General features: G+C 43.3%; 1 protein-coding gene across 6 annotated transcripts in view; it reads right to left on the bottom strand.

Annotated features, from left to right (window-relative positions):
* LOC135239071 (bone morphogenetic protein 1-like) overlaps positions 1–19,255 on the bottom strand; it is a 69,972-nt gene extending 50,717 nt beyond the window's left edge. For 2 of the 6 annotated variants that reach the window (XM_064307464.1, XM_064307465.1), the window contains exons 1-4: positions 18,994–19,255; positions 2,930–3,043; positions 2,404–2,589; positions 1,601–1,718 (exon numbers count right to left, since the gene is read on the bottom strand). In XM_064307464.1, coding sequence (XP_064163534.1) covers positions 1,601–1,718; positions 2,404–2,589; positions 2,930–3,043; positions 18,994–19,138 — 563 coding nt within the window. In that variant the 5' untranslated portion in view covers positions 19,139–19,255. Of the gene's footprint in view, positions 1–1,600; positions 1,719–2,403; positions 2,590–2,929; positions 3,044–17,889; positions 18,036–18,993 lie in introns of those variants that run through there. The other 4 variants (XM_064307466.1, XM_064307467.1, XM_064307468.1 and 1 more) reach the window with 4 other exon arrangements.
* Between the last annotated feature and the right edge of the window lie 726 nt (positions 19,256–19,981).

Below are 19,981 nucleotides of genomic sequence, written 5' to 3'. Positions count from 1 at the left end.
ATACGTGACTAAGTCTGGAGCAGTCATAAGGGAATAAGTCTGGAGCAGTCATAAAGGACTGAGTCTGGAGCAGACATAAGGGACTGAGTCTGGAGCAGTCATAAAGGGACTGAGTCTGGAGCAAACATAAGGGACAGTCTGGAGCAGTCATAAGGGACTGAGTCTGGAGCAGCCATAAGGGACTGAGTCTGGAGCAGTCATAAGGAACAGTCTGGAGCAATTATGAGGGACTGAGTCTGGAGCAGACATAAGGGACTGAGTCTGTAGCAGTCATAAGAGACTGAGTCTGGAGCAGACATAAGAGACTGAGTCTGGAGCAGACATAAGGGACTGAGTCTGGAGCAGTCATAAGAGACTGAGTCTGGAGCAGCCATAAGTGACTAAGTCTGGAGCAGTCATAAGGGAATAAGTCTGGAGCAGTCATAAGGGACTGAGTCTGGAGCAGACATAAGGGACTGAGTCTGGAGCAGACATAAGGGACTGAGTCTGGAGCAGTCATAAGGGACTGAGTCTGGAGCAGTCATAAGGGACTGAGTCTGGAGCAGACATAAGGGACTGAGTCTGGAGCAGTCATAAGGGACTGAGTCTGGAGCAGTCATAAGGGACTAAGTCTGGAGCAGTCATAAAGGACTGAGTCTGGAGCAGTCATAAGGGACTGAGTCTGGAGCAGTCATAAGAGACTGAGTCTGGAGCAGCCATAAGTGACTAAGTCTGGAGCAGTCATAAGGGACTAAGTCTGGAGCAGTCATAAAGGACTGAGTCTGGAGCAGACATAAGGGACTGAGTCTGGAGCAGTCATAAAGGGACTGAGTCTGGAGCAAACATAAGGGACAGTCTGGAGCAGTCATAAGGGACTGAGTCTGGAGCAGCCATAAGGGACTGAGTCTGGAGCAGTCATAAGGAACAGTCTGGAGCAATTATGAGGGACTGAGTCTGGAGCAGACATAAGGGACTGAGTCTGTAGCAGTCATAAGAGACTGAGTCTGGAGCAGACATAAGAGACTGAGTCTGGAGCAGACATAAGGGACTGAGTCTGGAGCAGTCATAAGAGACTGAGTCTGGAGCAGTCATAAGGGACTGAGTCTGGAGCAGTCATAAGGGAATGAGTCTGGAGCAGTCATAAGGGACAGTCTGCAGCAGTTATGAGGGACTGAGTCTGGAGCAGACATAAGGGACTGAGTCTGGAGCAGTCATAAGGTAAATGGTAAATGGTAAATGGACTGCATTTATATAGCACTTTTATCCAAAGCGCTTTACAATTGATGCCTCTCATTCACCTATTCACACACACACACTCACACACCAATGGTGAAAGGCTGCCATGCAAAGTACCAATCAGCTCGTTGGGAGCAATTAGGGGTTAGGTGTCTTGCTCAGGGACACTTCGACACGTCCAGGGAGGAGCATCAAACCGGCAACCCTCCGACTGCCAGACAACCGCTCTTACCCCCTGAGCTATGTCGCCCCCAGTCTGGGACATAAGGAACAGTCTGGAGCAGTTATAAGGGAATGAGTTGATAACAGACCCTACCCCACCCCCAGCATCTAAACTTCCCCACCTGAACTTGCCATCTCCCCCTTCCCTTCAGAGGAGCCTCACCCGCAAGGTCGGTAGGTGAACACGATGTAGCTCTCCTCGGCCGTCCTCTCGAGAAATGTCACGCAGGTGTGCTTCTCCCAGTGACGCATGGCCTGACGGAATATGGCCCGCTGACTGCCTAGAGATGAGCACCAATCAAAGAGCGTCTGGGGCCGGGGGGGAGGGAGGGTAGGCTAAGCTAAGGAAACACCAATCAGAGAGTGTCTGGGGCCGGGGGGGAGGGGGGCAGGCTAAGCTACAGAAGCACCAATCAGAGAGCATCTGGGGCCGAGGGGGAAGGAGGGCAGGCTAAGCTATGGAAGCACCAATCAGAGAGTATCTGGGGCCGGGGGGGGGGGGGGGGGGCAGGCTAAGCTATAGAAGCACCAATCAGAGAGCATCTGGGGCCGGGGGGGAGGGAGGGCAGGCTAAGCTATGGAAGCACCAATCAGAGAGTGTCTGAGGGGCTAGGCTGATGTGTTCAGCTTAACCTACCTCAGTCTAACAAAAAAGTTTCATCATTTCAAACGTTGTTTATGTGTTGCAAAAGCAATAAACAAAAACCTTCTTTCAAAAAAATACACCAGCAGCACTTCACCAACGCAGCTTTGGAGCTATGTGTTTTTAAACCCATCACCATGCCCTGCCCCCACTTCAGGGCCCAACTCAATTATAATACTGTTGTTTCATGTACTTATTAATGAAAACCCGTCAAGCCACAAGTTGTACGCACCTTCTAATGCAGCAGTCCAATGGTTATTTTACAAATGGACAAATGGACTAAGGCTTCAGGCCCACAGCTTTTAGAACATACCCCTACTCACCACTGAAATTCCCGCTAATCACGTATGGGATGACCCCATCTGGCCAAATCCTCTCAGACCGGGAGGTTGCCGCCCTCTTTCTGCGACGTGAGCTTCGGTTTTCAGAGGTAGTGCTGTTTAGGCCCAGCTCAGTTACGTTTGGACCTGGTGTTGTGGCATACAGACTCAAATCAGCGGCTGAAGCATCTGTCATTCAGCATAACAAACCAAGCAGTGACTTACACACATTGGTTTCACAAACTTTAAGAAAAGCCGGCCATGCAGTCTGGAAAGAGTAAGGGGGCCTTTGTACAGAACAAAATCTTTGTTTGCAAAAATACATTGAGACATTGTGACCCAACTTTTCATCAGAGTCTTATCCACCCCTCTACAGGGTTTAGGAATTTAAAAATAGAACACTGAACACAGAGTCCTGAAGTAAACAGACTGTTCTGTCTTTCAAAAGACACTGAGTGTTACAAAATGTCATTTGTTTGTTTGATCACCCCTTAGGCCCCTTCCATCCCTGGCCAAACAGCACTCACACCTGCAGTTGTGAGGTTGAAGGTCGGGAGGGTTTGCTGGCTTGTGTTCAGGATGCGGTCCTTCTTGAACATGCGTAGGTCATCCTCGTCCAAGGCAATGTCTCCCAGAAAGGCAGCTAAGACAGAAGCACGGACAGTCAGGCAGACGTCCTTTCCAGACAGGATGTGAGTGGACAAACGAACAGGGAAGACATATGGACAGACTGGCAGGACATACGGACGGGGAGGACAGACAGACAGACAGGACATACAGACGGGGAGGACAGACAGACAGACAGGACATACAGACAGAGAGGGGCACTGGGTCGGCGGTGCCAGAGGATTCAGCCAATCCAGCTGCAAGCCAGTGGGCAGAAGGATAAAATAGCTAACTCTGCTTAATGCTTTAGTGTAGGTTTTACTCAAAGCACCTGTTAACCTATAGTGCCCCACAAGCCAAACTCTCTTAAGGCGCTGCTCTCTTTCTCTCTCTCTCTCTGTCTCATTTGGCCAGAGAGAGAGAGAGAGAGAGAGAGAGATTAATGAGGCCTTTGCAATGGCAGAACTGCAGGATCAACAAATCATCCAGTTCAGTGCCAAGGGAGTTCAAGAGCCACCTGTGTGTAAGCATATGATCCAAAGGCCTTTTGATACTATGGATTTAAAGCTACTTCAAATTAACTAACATTAATCAATGTGTAAATGTGCAAATACCAGAATCATACCACAAATCTGCTAGTGCCACGCCACTAGAGAAATCCACCTTGTAATCCACATATTGCTACTTTCATATAAAGTCTTGCCACAATTGGTAATTTTAATGCATTTATTCAAAATGATGAATGTATATCTGCTTTTATATTGAGATGATGGTGGTGCTGTTGAATCCATTGTCGCCTCACAGCTAGTAGGTTCCTGGTTTCAATCCCAGAAGGGGCCTTTCTGTGTGGAGTCTGCGTGTTCTTCCCACGTCCGTGTGGGTTTCCTTCGGGCACTCCGGTTTCCTCCCACAGTCCAAAAACATGCAAGCCAGGCAAACTGGAAAGTCTACATTTGCCTGTAGGCATGAGTGTGTGTGCCCTGTGATGGTCTGGTGAACTGTACAGGGTGTATACCTGCCTCACACCCAAAGCATGCTGGGATAGACTCCAGGCCCCCCCCCCCCCTCCCACCACGACCGTGACCAGGAACAAGCGGGTAAGATGATGGCTGAATGGACTGATACATTGTGCCGATACGTTTCATTGAGAAGCAATAATAAAATGGAACATATATTATCTGATTATTCTTCAGAAAAGTAAGTACAAATGCTGGAAGTTTAATGTTGCTGTCCAAGCTCCTGAATCGTATTTTATTGCTTTAGACCAAAAACCACAGCCATCATAAAGTTGACAGGTTTTCCCAACACACTAAATCTGACAGGGCCATTCAGAAGCATACACTAAGACAAGGTCAATCAACTCCAAAGTGAAGTATCCCTTTAAGGCCCGGTGCATCCCATCCCCAGACTTCAAGATCAAGTTCAAACATCCAAAATGAAATGTCTGGTCTCCTCCTGCTAAACCATCTTTCCAGGTAGTACATCAGGGCTAGAGCTATAAAGGAGAACAGAAATTAGACTGTGATGCAATTTTTGGGGAAATGTTTTGTTGGTCTACATATGCTGGTTCCATTACACCAGTGAGAGCGTAATGAACTCAAAGCTAAGCCTCATTCAGTCACCTGCCAAACTCATGAGACTTACATAGCCGGCATTACCAGGGCAACAACAGCACTAACGGCTTACACTCAGCCTTCTGTCTTCACTTCTACATCCATCATACATTCCCTTTCACTTGTACATTCTACATTCTCTAATGCTAGTCCTGTTGTGTCAAAAGTAAGAACTCTGTCAATATTTCTGCATGGTCAGTCCCAGCAGCCATCAAATTGCTGTGCTCCATCACTTGAGAGGGAAAAGACAATGGTAAATAAGAGTATGGGCTGTTCTGAGTCTGCACCAGCTATTTGTAGAAGGCATGGCCACAGCCACTGCCCAGCCTTAAATATGATGCCCTTACACCAGCTAAATGACTTCCCATTGGAGAGAGGGATGTAAACTACACACAGAAACAAAAAAATGTAAAGTAAATATGTTTATTATTTTACTTTCCAAAAATTTCACACAGTTAGCATAGTGCAGTATAGCCTATTTGATTCATTTAACAGAAAAGCCAAAAATATGTTTCCTCTAGGAGCCACTCCACAGGCCTCTCAGACCACTAGGCGGATTGGAAATTAAGATCAAATGACTTTGACAAACTTGGCAAGATCGGTCAGGCTAAGCAAAAAAACACAAAGCTCTCATCCGCCCCTGTTCAAAAGGTAAATCAATACAGTGCATTCCATCCCCTGTACAAAAGGTAAATCAGTACAGCGCATTCCAGCCCCTGTTCAAAAGGTAAATCAGTACAGCACATTCCACACACAGCAAGTGAGGTGGGAATCACTCCACATTCCATAATTTATTACAAGGTAACTATGGGAACCACAGCTCAGGGTTAGCCAACATTTCTATATCAGAAAAGTTGAAGTTCATTTTAGACCATTGTAACTTCTGTAAAGAAATATATTTTTGTTCACTCTTAATGTGTTGTGATTAATTGAAAAGTTGCAACATTGGACAAAACTGTCACAGCATGACTAATCATTGTCTGACACTAGTCTAGGAGTAGTGAGGTTGTTCGGAAGCTGTTTAACATAAAACATAACATAACATGACATAAAATATAACATAACAAGGAGAACAGGCCATTCAGCCCAACAATGCTTGCCATTTTCCTCCCTAGTGCACCTTGTCATTGGTTTGCCTACAAATTAGACAGTATCTAACACTGTATCAAGCCTGGTTTTGAAAACCCCCCAGGTTCTGCCTCAACTACATGACCTAGCAGGCCATTCCACTACTACATTCGACTACTCTCTGTGTGAAGAAACACTTCCTGGTGGTGGTGCGGAATTTACCCTTTTCTAATTTCCACTAATGCACCCTCGTTCTAAAAACAGAACTCAACCAGGATAATCTCTTGCAGTTCACTTTGTTATTCCCTGTTATAAATTTAAAAGTCTCAATCAAATCACCCACAAACTTAGTTGCCCTTCTTCGAACTTTTTCCAGAGCCTCGATAAATTTCTTGTAGCACGGTCCCCAGAACTGCACATAATACTCTAAGTGTGGTCTAACAAATGCATCATATAAGATCAGTATAACTTCCTTGGATCTATGCTACTTTGGGTATATATCCCAGTGTCCTGTTGACCTTTTTTTACTGCTACAGCACAGTGCCTAGAACCTGAAAGGCTTTGATCAACCATTACTCCCAAGTCTTTTTCAAATTGACCCCATTCCAATTTTGTTTCTCCCATTAAGTAATCCTGCATGTTTTTATTTCCTACATGCAGAATGTTTCATTTGGTTATATTAAATTTCATTTGCCAAGTTTCCACCCACTTCTGAATTTTAAAAACTTCTTGGATTACTTTAGTAAATTCCAAACTATTATCTGAACCTCCAAGTTTTGCATTATCTGCAAATTTGACTAATGTACCTATGTCCCCGTCAAGGTCATTTATATGAATGAGGAAGAGCAGTGGTCCCAGCACTGACCCTTGTGGGACTGTACTTCCCACTGTTCCCTGCTGAGATAAGAACCCTCCTACTACTCTTTGTGTTCTACCCTGTAGCCAGTTCCAAACCTACTTTGAAATACCTCCAGTAATTCCTACTGTCTTAATTTTGAAAATTAGTCTCTCATGTGGCATCTTATCAAATGCTTTTTGGAAATCTAACTATATAATATCATAAGCCCTGTTATAGTCAAAACACTTGCTAGCTTCCCCAAGGAATTGCAAATAGGCTCGTCAGGCATGACCTTCCCTACGGAAAACCATCAAGTTAATTCTAACTTGTCTCTAATGGTAGATGCCAGTACTTCACATGTGATGCAATGTAAACTAACAGGCCTGTAGTTTCATAGATCAGTATGGTCCCCTTTCTTATGTACTGGTACTATATGTGACAGGAGCCACTGAACCCAGGCGCAAGTCGGCTGAGGTGATTCTCTACAAAATCATGTTTTAATTGAAAACACAGAAATTACCTCTTAAACATGTATACTTTCTAATACCTTGATATTTGATCGGTAAACATGAGAAAAAGTTAAATAATTAAACTCTCTTTCTCTCTATCTCTCTCTCTGTCTGCTTGTTGCGAGGGGGCAGGACAATGGCGGGACATCCATATTAATGACCATTCCCCATGACATTCCTGCATAAGTAGTCAGGAAATACCTTGTGTTGTTCACAATCTAGTCTACTTTTTTACGAGTGATAACAAGTGTCTTGGGAGATTCTATCATGTGTGACAACGCAGGTAATGTGGCTAAAGCTCTCCGACAAATTACTGAGCTGAATTTTGATAGTGCCAGCGACAAGAACGAATGGATTGACATGGTAATGGATTAATTTGTGGATAGAGGTGATGCCTCGGAAGATGGTTTATCAGACGCATCAGATACAGACATTGAGGAAAGCGTACAGTTTTCTGATGATGACCGAGATGAATATGATGATGTCGCCGCGGAGGATGCTAAAGTTTTGAGTTCAGTCGATTCTGTGAACGCCCATAGCGAGAAGGAGATGGGGAAAATTCTTGCGTTTGATTGCAAATGTGGGAAGAAGCAAAAAGAAAACTCTGATGAAGGGTCTTGCATGCTAAAACTGTCCTCAGACGTGATCTATGATATGAGGCTGTGCATGGCATCTTTAACTTAGGACGAGAAAGATCTTATCCTTCTTGGAAAGATATCTACGACGGTGAACAGGAGTGAGATGACAATCCCTTTACTCTATACAAATAAAGTTTTATTTTAATTGAACATGGTGTTTCTCCCTCTTGTTGTTCTCTCTAGTAGCTTAACTACATTTCCCAGTAGCGTGTGGTAGCTTAATTACTTTCAGAATGATGTAACTTTTAAGTACTATTCTTTTCACTGGTGAGTAGTAGGAGAGCAGCTATTAACAGCTTGTCAAAGGCATCATTATTATTCAAGGTAGGGTGTGACGAAGGCTGCATAAATGAATTCAAAGTCAGAGTGGGTGTGAACAAGAGGCAGTGAGAATCCCAACTTCTGCTTTCAACCTACATTAAAGTTGATTTCTAAGCAGTTTAAGTATTTGTATTCCATGCATTCAACAACAAATAGGTAGAACATACCACCACAATGCATTATGTGTAATTTGGTGTAACTGGTATCTATTTAAACACATGGTTGCTAAGGAAATATGTCATAAATGTGTGGGAATCCCTTGTCAATCTTTGGCAGTGCAAATCTCTGGTTTTCTGGCAGCCCATTCAGCATAAATTTCTAACTTCAAAAAAACACAACTTCCTCAATAATTGTCCAATCTCCATGTATGATACATCTATTTGAAACTCTGTTTCTCGGCTTGCTTATGCTACAAAAAGTCAAAATCAACTTTCCTGGACATAAGTCTGATTTTCTGGCTCCTATCACATATTATCTTGCTTCCAGTCTCCAGTTTCTAAACACTGTATAAAAACAACTGCCAGTGGTTTTTAGTAACCCTGTGGGGCTACTAAAAATAAAATGAAATAAAAAAAACCCCTGACCACATCATCCCTTTAATAAGCAGAAACCACTCAGTTTGCTCACGACTATTCTGTTTGTGACAGACATGCATGATTACATTAATTTGCTTTTGTGAAATCTGATTAAACAGACAAATGTAAGCTATGTTAACGATACAGGGGAACACAAAATTTACTCATGAATGTTAAGAAATCCGGCCAAGGTTAGGTAGAAAGAATATATTGTATAATGCTACTTACCAGCTAAGAAAAAGATCCCCTAAGGTAGTGTACATGAATTCTTTTTTCACAAAATGCCTATCTGAACATCTGGAAATTTGGAAAATATTTTTGGTTAAGGACCTTGCTCAACGGTAAACGGGATAAAAACTGGATTAATCCATCATGGTTACAAGTACAGTTACAATTGCCACAGGGCTGATTTCTGCTTTTCCTGTGATGTACCCACTTGGGGATTGTCATATAATGACAGGTGGGTTGGCTTAATCAAAGCAAAGAAGGCTGTTTACCCATCAGCTTCAGCTGAACATGCCTCTAGGTTCAGCTTCAGCTGTGTGTTCCTGTAGGTACAGCTTCAGCTGTGTGCTCCTGCAGGTTCAGCTTCAGCTGTGTGTTCCTGTAGGTACAGCTTCAGCTGTGTGTTCCCATAGGACAGCTTCAGCTATGTGCTCCTGTAGGTACACGATTCAGCTGAACATGTCGGTAGGCACAGCTTCAGCTGTGTGTTCCTATAGGTACAGCTTCAGCTGACAATGGCCCTAGGTTCAGCCTCAGCTGTGTGCTCCTCTAGGTACAGCTTCAGCTGTGTGTTCCTGTAGGTACAGCTTCAGCTGACAATGGCCCTAGGTTCAGCCTCAGCTGTGTGCTCCTCTAGGTACAGCTTCAGCTGTGTGCTCCTGTAGGTACAGCTTCAGCTGAACATGGCTCTAGGTTCAGCTTCAGCTATGTGCTACTGTAGGTACAGCTTCAGCTGTGTGTTCCTGAAGGTGCAGCTTCAGCTGTATGTTCCTGTAGGTACAGGATTCAGCTGAACATGCCTGTAGGTACAGCTTCAGCTGAACATGCCTCTAGGTTCTGCTTCAGCTGTGTTTTCCTGTAGGTACATGATTCAGCTGAACATGCCTGTAGGTACAGCTTCAGCTGTGTTCCTGTAGGTACAGCTTCAGCTGTGCTAACAGCTGGTCTAGGTCAGGTTCAGCTACTGCCTGTAGGTACAGCTTCAGCTGATGCTCTGAGGTGCGCTTCAGCTGTTGTTCCTGTAGGTACATGGATTCAGCTGAACATGCCTGTAGGTACAGCTTCAGCTGAATGTCCTTAGGTTCGCTTCAGCTGTGTTTCCTTAGGTACAGATTCAGTGAACATGGGCCCTTAGGTTCAGCTTCAGCTGTGTGTTCCTGTAGGTGCAGCTTCAGCTGTATGTTCCTGTAGGTATAGGATTCAGCTGAACATGCATGTAGGTACAGCTTCAGCTGAACATGCCTCTAGGTTCTGCTTCAGCTGTGTTCCTGTAGGTACAGCTTCAGCTGTGTGCTCCTCTAGGTACAGCTTTAGGTGAACATGGCTCTAGGTTCAGCTTCAGCTGTGTGTTCCTATAGGTACAGCTTCAGCTGTGTGTTCCTGTAGGTACAGCTTCAGCTGTGTGCTCCTGTAGGTACAGCTTCAGCTGAACATGGCTCTAGGTTCAGCTTCAGCTGTGTGCTCCTGTAGGTACAGCTTCAGCTGAACATGCCGGTAGGTAAGGCTGATGCTGTCCGTGGTCCTGAAGAAAATTCAGGCTTTGGAAGACAGCAGAATGTTCTGACATGAGCTAAGAAATTGGAGAAGAACTATGTTCCTCAGTACCCCTCCTGGCAGGCATCACAGTGAATTTAAACAATGCGTACCTTCAGGCAAGCACAATGTAGTATGTCTTAGCAAGCACAGCTACAAACCATGACCACACCTCATTTATTTATTATTTTAATTTTTTTCATTTGTGCCACACCTCCCTCACTAACTACTTTACCATTGGCTGCTGAGGTCAAAGGTTGCTGAAAACTTCTCTGTCATGACAGACAGCCTGTCTTATACATAGATATGATAATCTAGATGCCTCGCCGACCCAGTTCAGACGCATCTGCACAGCCACCATACTGGGGCGGCCAAGATCCACATCTAAACAAATGGTAGAGTATTCACAGAGCACAGGTTACGCTTATTTCTCAACCAGTTTTCATTAAATTGGGCTTGGTGTAAATAGGAATGTATAACCTTTGGATTTTGCCATTACTGATGCTAAAACGATGCTGTTAAAATGCATACAGTGGCCAAGCAAAGAGTGAGTAAGGGAGTAAGACTGAGGTCAGAAAAAAGTGCAAAATATTGTATAGATGTGTGAAGTTGTATCTGAATTCGGTGTGTTTACATGAGGTCAGAAGGTACAGAAATCAACTGTCGGTGCTGTGTAGGTGTGGGGCATGCCGCTCCACCAAGGTGTAACTTAGCGGATGGCATACCAGCCATTCCAATTAAATGTGATGATAATATAAAAACTACAAATAACATTCCCTAGATTAAAATTGCGGGCCTTACCGCTGGTGGTGCCAGGATTTAAATATTTCTGAGCCTGGGATTATTGAGTGGGCCTGTTAAATAAACATTTGAAAACCACTCTGTTGTCATGATTGATTTTTAAAATACAGCATAGCATAATATATTTCTGTCAGTTCATTATCAGCAAGTAGCAGCTTGTAGGCACTGGAGGAAAGGAGGAGTTTTTTCTCTCTCTGTTTAGCAGAGTTTCTGGCTAATTATGTGCCATACCAAGGTGGTACTAGTGGTGCTAGTGTTTTATTGCTATTCTAAGGTACAAGGATCGAAATTGCACTTGAGAATAATTCTGTATGAAATTTTGTATTGCCAAAGTTTCCGCATACAGTGAATTCCAATAAATAGCATGAATTAAAGCTGCAGAAGGTAACTTTTTTAAATAAAGATATCAGGGAACAGTCACGCTTAATTGGTAGCAATCATAGAAAGAGCTGCTGTGGGAGAAATCCAGCACCATAAACACCATACATTCTGTGTTCTAAGACCAGGGATTTGGCCCAATTTCTTGTTTTCAAAACAGAATGAACCAATCAAAGAGACAGGCTCTTCACATCATGAACCAATCAACAATGAGATTGACCTTGCACGTTCACTTAACAGTACACATACAGTAAGCACCATAATTAATTGGACAGTGACACATTTTTTGTTATTTTGGTTCTGTACTCTAGCACTTCGAGTTTGAAAGGATACAATGACAATGAGGTTGAAGTGCAGACTGTCAGCTTTAATTTGAGGGTATTTTCATACATATTGGATGAACTGTTTAGAAATTATAGTACACAGTCCCCCCCATTTTTGGGCATCAAAAAATATTGGACAGTTTAACATAATGTAGAATATGGTAATCATTTTTAATATTTAGTTGCATATCCTTTGCATGCAATGACTGCTTGAAGTCTGTGATGCATAGACATCACCAGACGCTGGGTATCTTCCCTGGTGATGCTCTGCCAAGCCTGTATTTGCAGCCATCTTCAGTTCCTGCTTGTTTCGGGGACTTTTTGCCTTCAGTCTCCTCTTCAGCATGTAAAATGCATGTTCAATTGGATTCAGATCCGGTGATTGACTCGGCCAGTCAAGGATTTTCCACTTCTTGACCGTCAAAATCCCCTTCGTTGCTCTAGCAGTATGTTTCAGGTCATTGTCTTGTTGCATGATGACGTGCCGTCCAATGAGTTTGGAGGCATTTGGTTTTATCGGAGCAGATAAAATATTTCTGTAGACTTCAGAATTAATTGTTCTACTTCTGTCTGCAGTCAAATCATCGATGAAGACAAGTGCAGCCATACAGGCCCAAGCCATAACACCCCCTCCACCATGCTTCACGGATGAGGTGGTATGCTTTGGATCATGGGCATTTCCTTTTTTTCTCCACACTTTCCTCTTTCCATCACTCTGGTACATGTTAATCTTTGTCTCATCTGTCCACAAGACTTCGTTCCAGAACTCTTGGAGCTCTTTTAGGTGCTTTTTAGCAAACTGTAATCTCGCCTTTCTGTTCTTCAGGCTTATCAGTGGTTTGCATCTTGTAGTGTACCCTCTGTAGTCCTGCTGGTGTAGTCTTCTACGTATGGTAGACTTTGACACATCTACACCTGCATCCAGGAGAGTGTTTTTGATCTGTTGGGCTGTTGTCGGGGGTTTTCTTCACCATAGAGAGTATTCTCGGTCATCCACTACAGTGGTCTTCCTCGGTCTGCCGGGTCTTTTGACATAATTGAGTGGACCAGTTGTTTTTTTCTTGTTAATGATGAACCAAACTGTTGACTTTGGCATGCCCAGAGATTTTGCAATGTTCCTGATTGATTGATTTTCATTTCTGAGCCTAATGAAGGCCAGCTTAATTTCCATCGACACTGCTGTCTTCCTCATGTTGTCACACCACAACAACAATCTCCAAAGGCAATTGCAAAGTCCAGAATCAAGACTAGACACCAACAGCTCTCTTCTGCATTCACTAACGACACAAATGAATACACCTGCCTAATGAAACACATCTGTGAAGCCAATTCAACAAATACTTGTAGTACCTTAAAATGGGGGACCATGTACAAAAGGTGCTGCCATTTCTAAACAGTTCATCCGACATGGATGAAAATTCCCTCAAATTAAAGCTGACAGTCTGCACTTCAACCTCATTGTCATTGTATCCTTTCAAACTCAAAGTGCTAGAGTACAGAACCAAATTAACAAAAAATGTGTCACTGTCCAATGAATTATGGTGCTCACTGTAGCTAGACTTTCACCAATAGATCCTGTCAGTAATGACATGTTCCTGTATCGCTGGTGCTGTCTAATGCCAGAAAGAATAGAAAATTCCCATGTGAAAAAACAGTATGCTAAAGTGTGCTTGAAGGATACTATTTTATACGTAGAACACTTGTAAGTATAATTAAAGTGTATATCAAGAATGCTTATTTACTGTATTTTCCACATGGATAGAGCTTGCTCTGAATACATATGAGAGCACCGGCTGCCAACATTGATATAATGGACACATAATCATAATGGCACAAAGCAAAGCAGTTGCTGCCAATGAAGCCAGGAAGGAGCACTGGCAAAAACTGCTGATTGTGTCATTTCCTTAGATAATGCCTTATTTGTCTTGCCACTCACAAAGAACAAATCTACTCCCTCACTAAGGGTCCACAGTTTATTTCTAACAAGAAACTGCACATTCTGTAGCTCCTAAACTTTAAGCTTGATACAGGATTTTAAAAAATCTTGCCTGAAGCAATCACACCAAGGTTTATTTATAAACTCAATAATTACTCAGGCCTATCACTGTCCCATAATTAAGGGACAAATGGATATGGACACTTAGGACTCAGAAACATGCATATGCACTGTATTCCCTCCATTGAGAATCTATATCTTTGTCAGAGCATAGACATTGACTACCCATGGAGAAAGCCAAGGGATTTATTATGTCTCTAAATAATCTCTGCCCTGCAATTAGACCCCTGAGCCCTATGGGACCCTCCAGGAATAGAGACGCCTTTATCTAAGGAGTTGATTGCTTTTACCACTGGCATAGTGTAGTATCTCTAACCCCTGCAATGTCCCCCCTGCGTGTGCCCCCCCCCCCCATTTTTGCTGGCCATTAGCCTACAAAAATGGGCTGCAAAGCAATACAATCAAGGTAAATATAAATGAATTAAATCAATACACTCCCACTTGAGAGATTCCTGTAGTCCTGTCTTGCTGCTTGTCTATACTATTGCCCTAAGGGACTGTCGCCTTGCTTTTCTTTGTGCAAATCTTTTAACCACGGCTTGTAGGTCCAGCTTGTTGGCCAGGCCGTTTTCGACATAGCCTATGGAGTAGCCTACTGAGAACCCCGACAGTCTGTCTTGAGACATGGTGCAAATGATCTCTGTAGAAGCCACAGTTACATTCATTGTTAAAGAGATGAAATGTGGCAGCATCAGGAGAACTGAAGCAGAAGGGAGTGGTGCTTAAAATACAGCAGCTTAGCAATTGAGCCTGTTTTATTCTCCTTAATTTCCGACCTTAGTGTGCTATGGAAAGCGATCACCTAGGAAACTCAGGACAGCCTACTGCAGCAAAGGTATGCCTACCTGCATCTGCATTTTGTCAGTCGATCTGGAAGCTTGGCTGACTTACTGGCTGGATGATTACTTTATTTTCAGTATTTTAGCTTTAACTTGATCAGATAATGTTCTTTTCACTGGTTTTGGGCACCGATGAGAGACTTTTTACTCATCCTCTTGAGAAATAAACCATGAACTCACTGTCTGACATGATTTAGTGAGCGATTATATTTTCGATAGCTTCATTTTATTCAGCTCTGCATTTTGTTTTTTGTTCTTAGGGGCACCACTCAGATATTTTCTCTTCATGTTAAAAACTGGACTAAAAAGTCAGTAAAAGAATTAACAGACTTGTGCAGCAGCTGAACCCTGCAGTCTGGAAGCTTTACAGGGCCAAACTCAGTGGCGTTTCTGTTTGTTTATTAAAGTTTCAGGACGTGTGGTGACACTGCTGCTCGTGCCCTCAGCAGAGGTGGTTGAGCCCACTGTACAGCCACTGCTTGTTGTGGAACCATAGTTAGCAGCTTCACGTTGACCACTGATGGTCGTCCAAAGGGTAACCTGAATGTTCCCACATTAGAGTAGCAGCACTCCCCAGGAATGTTCTTCAGTGCATGAGTGCAGCAGGTTCCAAAAAGAAAGACTGAGTGACACGTGCTATTCTAAGTGCTGCCCCTCTCACCATGTGGGAATATTCAAAAGTTCAGGCTTTGGAGTCTCTGGAGTACATTGTGCACATCCTGGTTTTACAAACGACAGACTATTTTCCGTCTCAACTGAAGTAACTGCTAATTACTTTTAGCCTAATGACCTACACTGTACGGTGGCCAATGCATCTAGCGCAATAACTTCGCTGCAGGAGTCCAACCCCTGCTGATGCAGTGTCATTAAAACAGGCAGGGGAGAAGAGTTCATGATGACCTTAGGACTTGCCAAATGTGGTACTGAAAAACAACTGAAAAACTATTTGGATTTTAGGAGCCAGAAGCATCCAGGTATTGTACAAGGGGTACAAGAGGTATTGTACTGCTTAACAGGGAGCAGCCAATTAAGTACAGAGCACTCAAATGATTAAAGACCCTGTGCAGCCTCCCTTTTCTTACATTTAAATTGTTCCTTTAGTTACTAAATTACAATATATATGCTTATATAAGCTTAAATAGCCAGGATCATTATCCAGCCAACTCAGACTAAGCCTAGAAAATTGCAGGTCAAGATAAAGGAGTTGCTGCTCTGGTTTAGCAAATTTCAAGCTCGCTTTGAGGAGCAGAAAATTCTGTGCTTATGTCAAGTTACCCAGAAACTTACCCAGCAGAGTTCTCCACATACGAGGAACGCGGCCAAGGTTAGCCGTGCAGCATGAGTTACCTTGACGATATACACCCATTAAAAGTGATTCAGCATCATGATATGGTAAACCCAGGGTTAAAGCTTAAGTTAGCTCACTTACCCTTATAATCTCGCTTCATAGCATAACTATACCACCCTGAAGTTGAGTAGCGCTGCTCTAGTATAAACGAGTAGATATACGATCATATACAATCATAGCCATGCCAAGTTGGATGTTATAAATAACCACTCAGTTGTGGTTTTCAGAAAAAGCCACTATGTAAGATAAGATTTGATCATAAGGCCATTTTTGAATGAAAGCCCTGCATTTCTCTACAGAATCATCATCATCAACAACAACAACAACAACACTTACTTGCTGCTCAAAGTGATCTGACAGAAAGTAAGCCTCCACTAATGTCAGTGGCAGAAATTGACAGTTTTCTCCCCCTGTACTTTGGATTAGCTCCAAGCAGGTGGTGGCAAACCAGCAGGAAGAGTTAAACCCATCTTAATGAGGCAGACTAATGAGGGAGGGCAGAACAACAGTGGGAGCTGAGTACAGCCTAATGAATCAAGGTTCAACAGGGGTTTTAAGGCCTAAAGCCCTCCGTGTCCAGAGAATGGCAGTCTGCATTCTCGGTCCGCAGTTTTACCAGTTTACACTTGTCACAAAAAAGATGTCTCTCTCTCTCTCTCTTTCTTTCTCTCTCTCTCTCTTGCTCTCTCTCTGTTTTCTCTCTCTCTCTCTCTCTCTCTCTCTCTCTCTCTCTCTCTTTCTTTCTTTCTCTCTCTCTCTCGCTCTCTCAGACCTTTTTCCAGCGTTCAAAAGCACCATAAGTGAACATCACATGATCCGTCAAGGGGACAGCTGGCCCAAATCCGAGCCAAGGAGTGTGGACAAGCCACCCCTGAACCTCAGGGTATTGTCCAGTGGGGTACAGAGAGCATCTCTCAGAGTTAGCAGCTTGCCAAAAATAGCTAGGGAACTCTGTGGAAGCAGAAAAACACAACATAAATCTGAAACCGTACAGGCGAAGACATGCGCACATATGAGCTTCCTCATTAGGCTACTTTGTGCACCAACTGAGGATTTTTACAGCGAATAATTTGTTCCAATACCTATATTGCTGCATACGCACACATACATTTTTGTGTTGTCTGCGCGACATTGAAAATTTTCCTTTGAAAATTTTATGCACATTATTGAAAATTGGACAATCAAAAATGCGAATCAGATACGTTTCCATAAACTCATTTTCAGCGAATAAAAACAGACTTTGTGCACGTCAGCGAAACATCCCACATTTAGAGGGGTTTTCACGAACTGCTTGCTATCGGGGAATAAATAATAACTATTTCCTACAAACTATCCTTGGGAATATTTCTTGTTTCCCGACAGCGGCGACTTGACCACGACAGGTGCCGTACTCTTGGAAACGAAGACGTGTAAAAGTAGTTCTGGCTGGTGGTCAGGAACTTTACGAACAGTCTTTGGGTGCAAAATGTCAGATTGTCTAAAACGACGTTCGATCTCCAGTTCAGCACGATCTGGCCATTCGTTGACAAAGGAAACACACGATTACTACATCATGTGTACAAATTCAGTTTCCATCGCTATTTATCGAACTTCTGCATCGAATAACCTCAAAATGTAGGCTACTTCATGCGAGCGCAAAAATGTTTTTACGATATCTGTTTTGTTTTTTATAGCCTATATATTTTTTTTTTTTTAATTTGGCGTTTTCTTATTCACAAGTTCAAAAATGCGCATACATGGTTTGATAGATATATGACTAATAGTGAGTAGCCTAATACGCTATCACAAAGATTAGAGTGTAGGACAAAGAGCCATTACCGTTATAGTGTGAATGCCCTCCTGTTTACAGCAGCCAGCAGCTGCTGGTGGGTGCCAGTCATTTGTTCAAATGAATTAGAAAAGTGCTTGAAAAATGTTGTAGACACAAAACACATCAACCATAGTCCGCATTTATCAGCCAGTTGTTTCCACAAAATGCTCGAGGAAACGGCAGCTTACAGTAAGTTAATTATTATTGTTATTAATATGTAGGAGGATGGAAACAACATTCATGACGAATTGCAAACCTGCTGGTAAAACTACAAAACTAACGTCTCTCTTTGAGTATTTACTTCAGTTTACTTTTGTTCGGTGCTCGTTCCTATCCGTAGCCTACAGCCGATCACTGCTGTCAAAACATGGATAACTTCGACTGCTTTTTGTATGTCCAGAGGGGTGAGAATCTAAGTTCAGAGACGTTTGACGTAAACAGACTGGGTTAACCCCAATACAGCTCATGTTTTGCCAGGATAGGGTATAACATACATATTTGGCTAGAAAACCTTCACTTCTCAACCAAATTGAAGCCGTGCTTTCACCTGAACGCCTCGACGGCATTTAACCGTCTTTTCTCCACAGAAATGTTCACAGGGTCTTCGAGTCGTAAGATGTCCTTTTTGACAACTGTTTTCGTACTCTACAAAGCATACATTTAGCCTTGCGGTAAGCTCTAACGAAAGACATGTCCGTTCCACTATTTTAAAGGATGTAGGCTATACCGCCTGCCTATTGCTATCAGTTTATTGTACAAACTTCACTTTTCCCCAAGCCCATAAAACCAAGCAAGTCCCGATGTCAAAATCTTTCATGTTTCTGAATGGTGTGTAAAGGCATGCGAGACATTTATATGCAGTATCAGCCTACAATCAAATCGGCCCTCTGCAGTTATCACCTATATATGGTACTTCACAAACATAGCAAGCATAATGTGACAGTTGGCTTTTGGTTTCACTTCACTTTGCTTTTCCCGGTAAAGCCACGTATTTTCCCGTCAGTTTCAGAAATTGCGTCCTTTTTTCGCCACAGATTTCAGATATTACTATGTTTTCAGTTTACGGTTTCCTTTCCAACTAAACGAGAAAGTGTAACTTTTTAGAGCCATACCAGCTTTGCAGGGATCCTTGTAATCAATTGCATCCACAGTGTCCGCAGGCTCCACATAGTAACTTGTTTCTACCTCGTCCAAATCGATCGCCAGTAACACGCGAAGACTGCTCAGTATAAGCAAACATCCCGAGGGGAGATTCATGGTTCCAGACTGGAGGGTCGTTTTTTGAAAGTGGGAAGGAGAGGGGAGAAAATGCAATGTCTTTTTTGTGGTGGTGGCGGTGGGGGGTTGCTACAATGAGGTCTGGCCGGAAGGCGGGTTTAAATCGGAGCTCTTCCCCTCTCAAAGTCTTTATTCTGGGGCACTGATTCGCTGCCATAGGCGGGCACGGTGCCAGCACCAAACTTTGCAAACTTAGCAGAAACGGCGACGACGGCATGTGCACAGCGGCGGCAGGATGCGCAGGCTAATTTGCGCGTGCTACTAGGATTAACTTCAGTGCATCTGCAGTTGGCCACTGCGTCCCCTCAGAAGCAGCTATCCGTACCACTCAGACAGTGAAATCAGTTACAAAATGTTTCTAGACCTTTTCTGAACCTGGAAAAAGTTATTCACATTATTTGACATCAATTAAACTATGAAAATATGATTTCATTTAATATGATAACCCTTTAATTTCACAATTATTATGATAATGATGGTGGTGATTATTAAATGGACTGCATTTATATAGCACTTTACAGTTGATGCCTCTCATTCACACACACACACACACACACACACACACACACACACACACACACACACACACACACACCAACAGTGAAAGGCTGCCATGCAAGGTACTAATCAGCTTGTTGGGAGCAATTAGGGGTTAGGTGTCTTGCTCAGGAACACTTCAACACACCCAGGGTGGGGGATCGAACCAGCAACCCTCCAACTGGCACACAACCACTCTTACCTCCTGAGCTATGTCACCCCATAGTGCTTACTGCACCTGGTATTCCCAGGCAGTCTCCCGTCCAAGTACTAACCAGGTCCGAA

Source organism: Anguilla rostrata, chromosome 14 (genome assembly GCF_018555375.3).
Source record: "Anguilla rostrata isolate EN2019 chromosome 14, ASM1855537v3, whole genome shotgun sequence".
In the NCBI taxonomy this organism is placed as follows: domain Eukaryota; kingdom Metazoa; phylum Chordata; class Actinopteri; order Anguilliformes; family Anguillidae; genus Anguilla; species Anguilla rostrata.
This window is presented reverse-complemented; position numbering and strand designations above follow the sequence as displayed.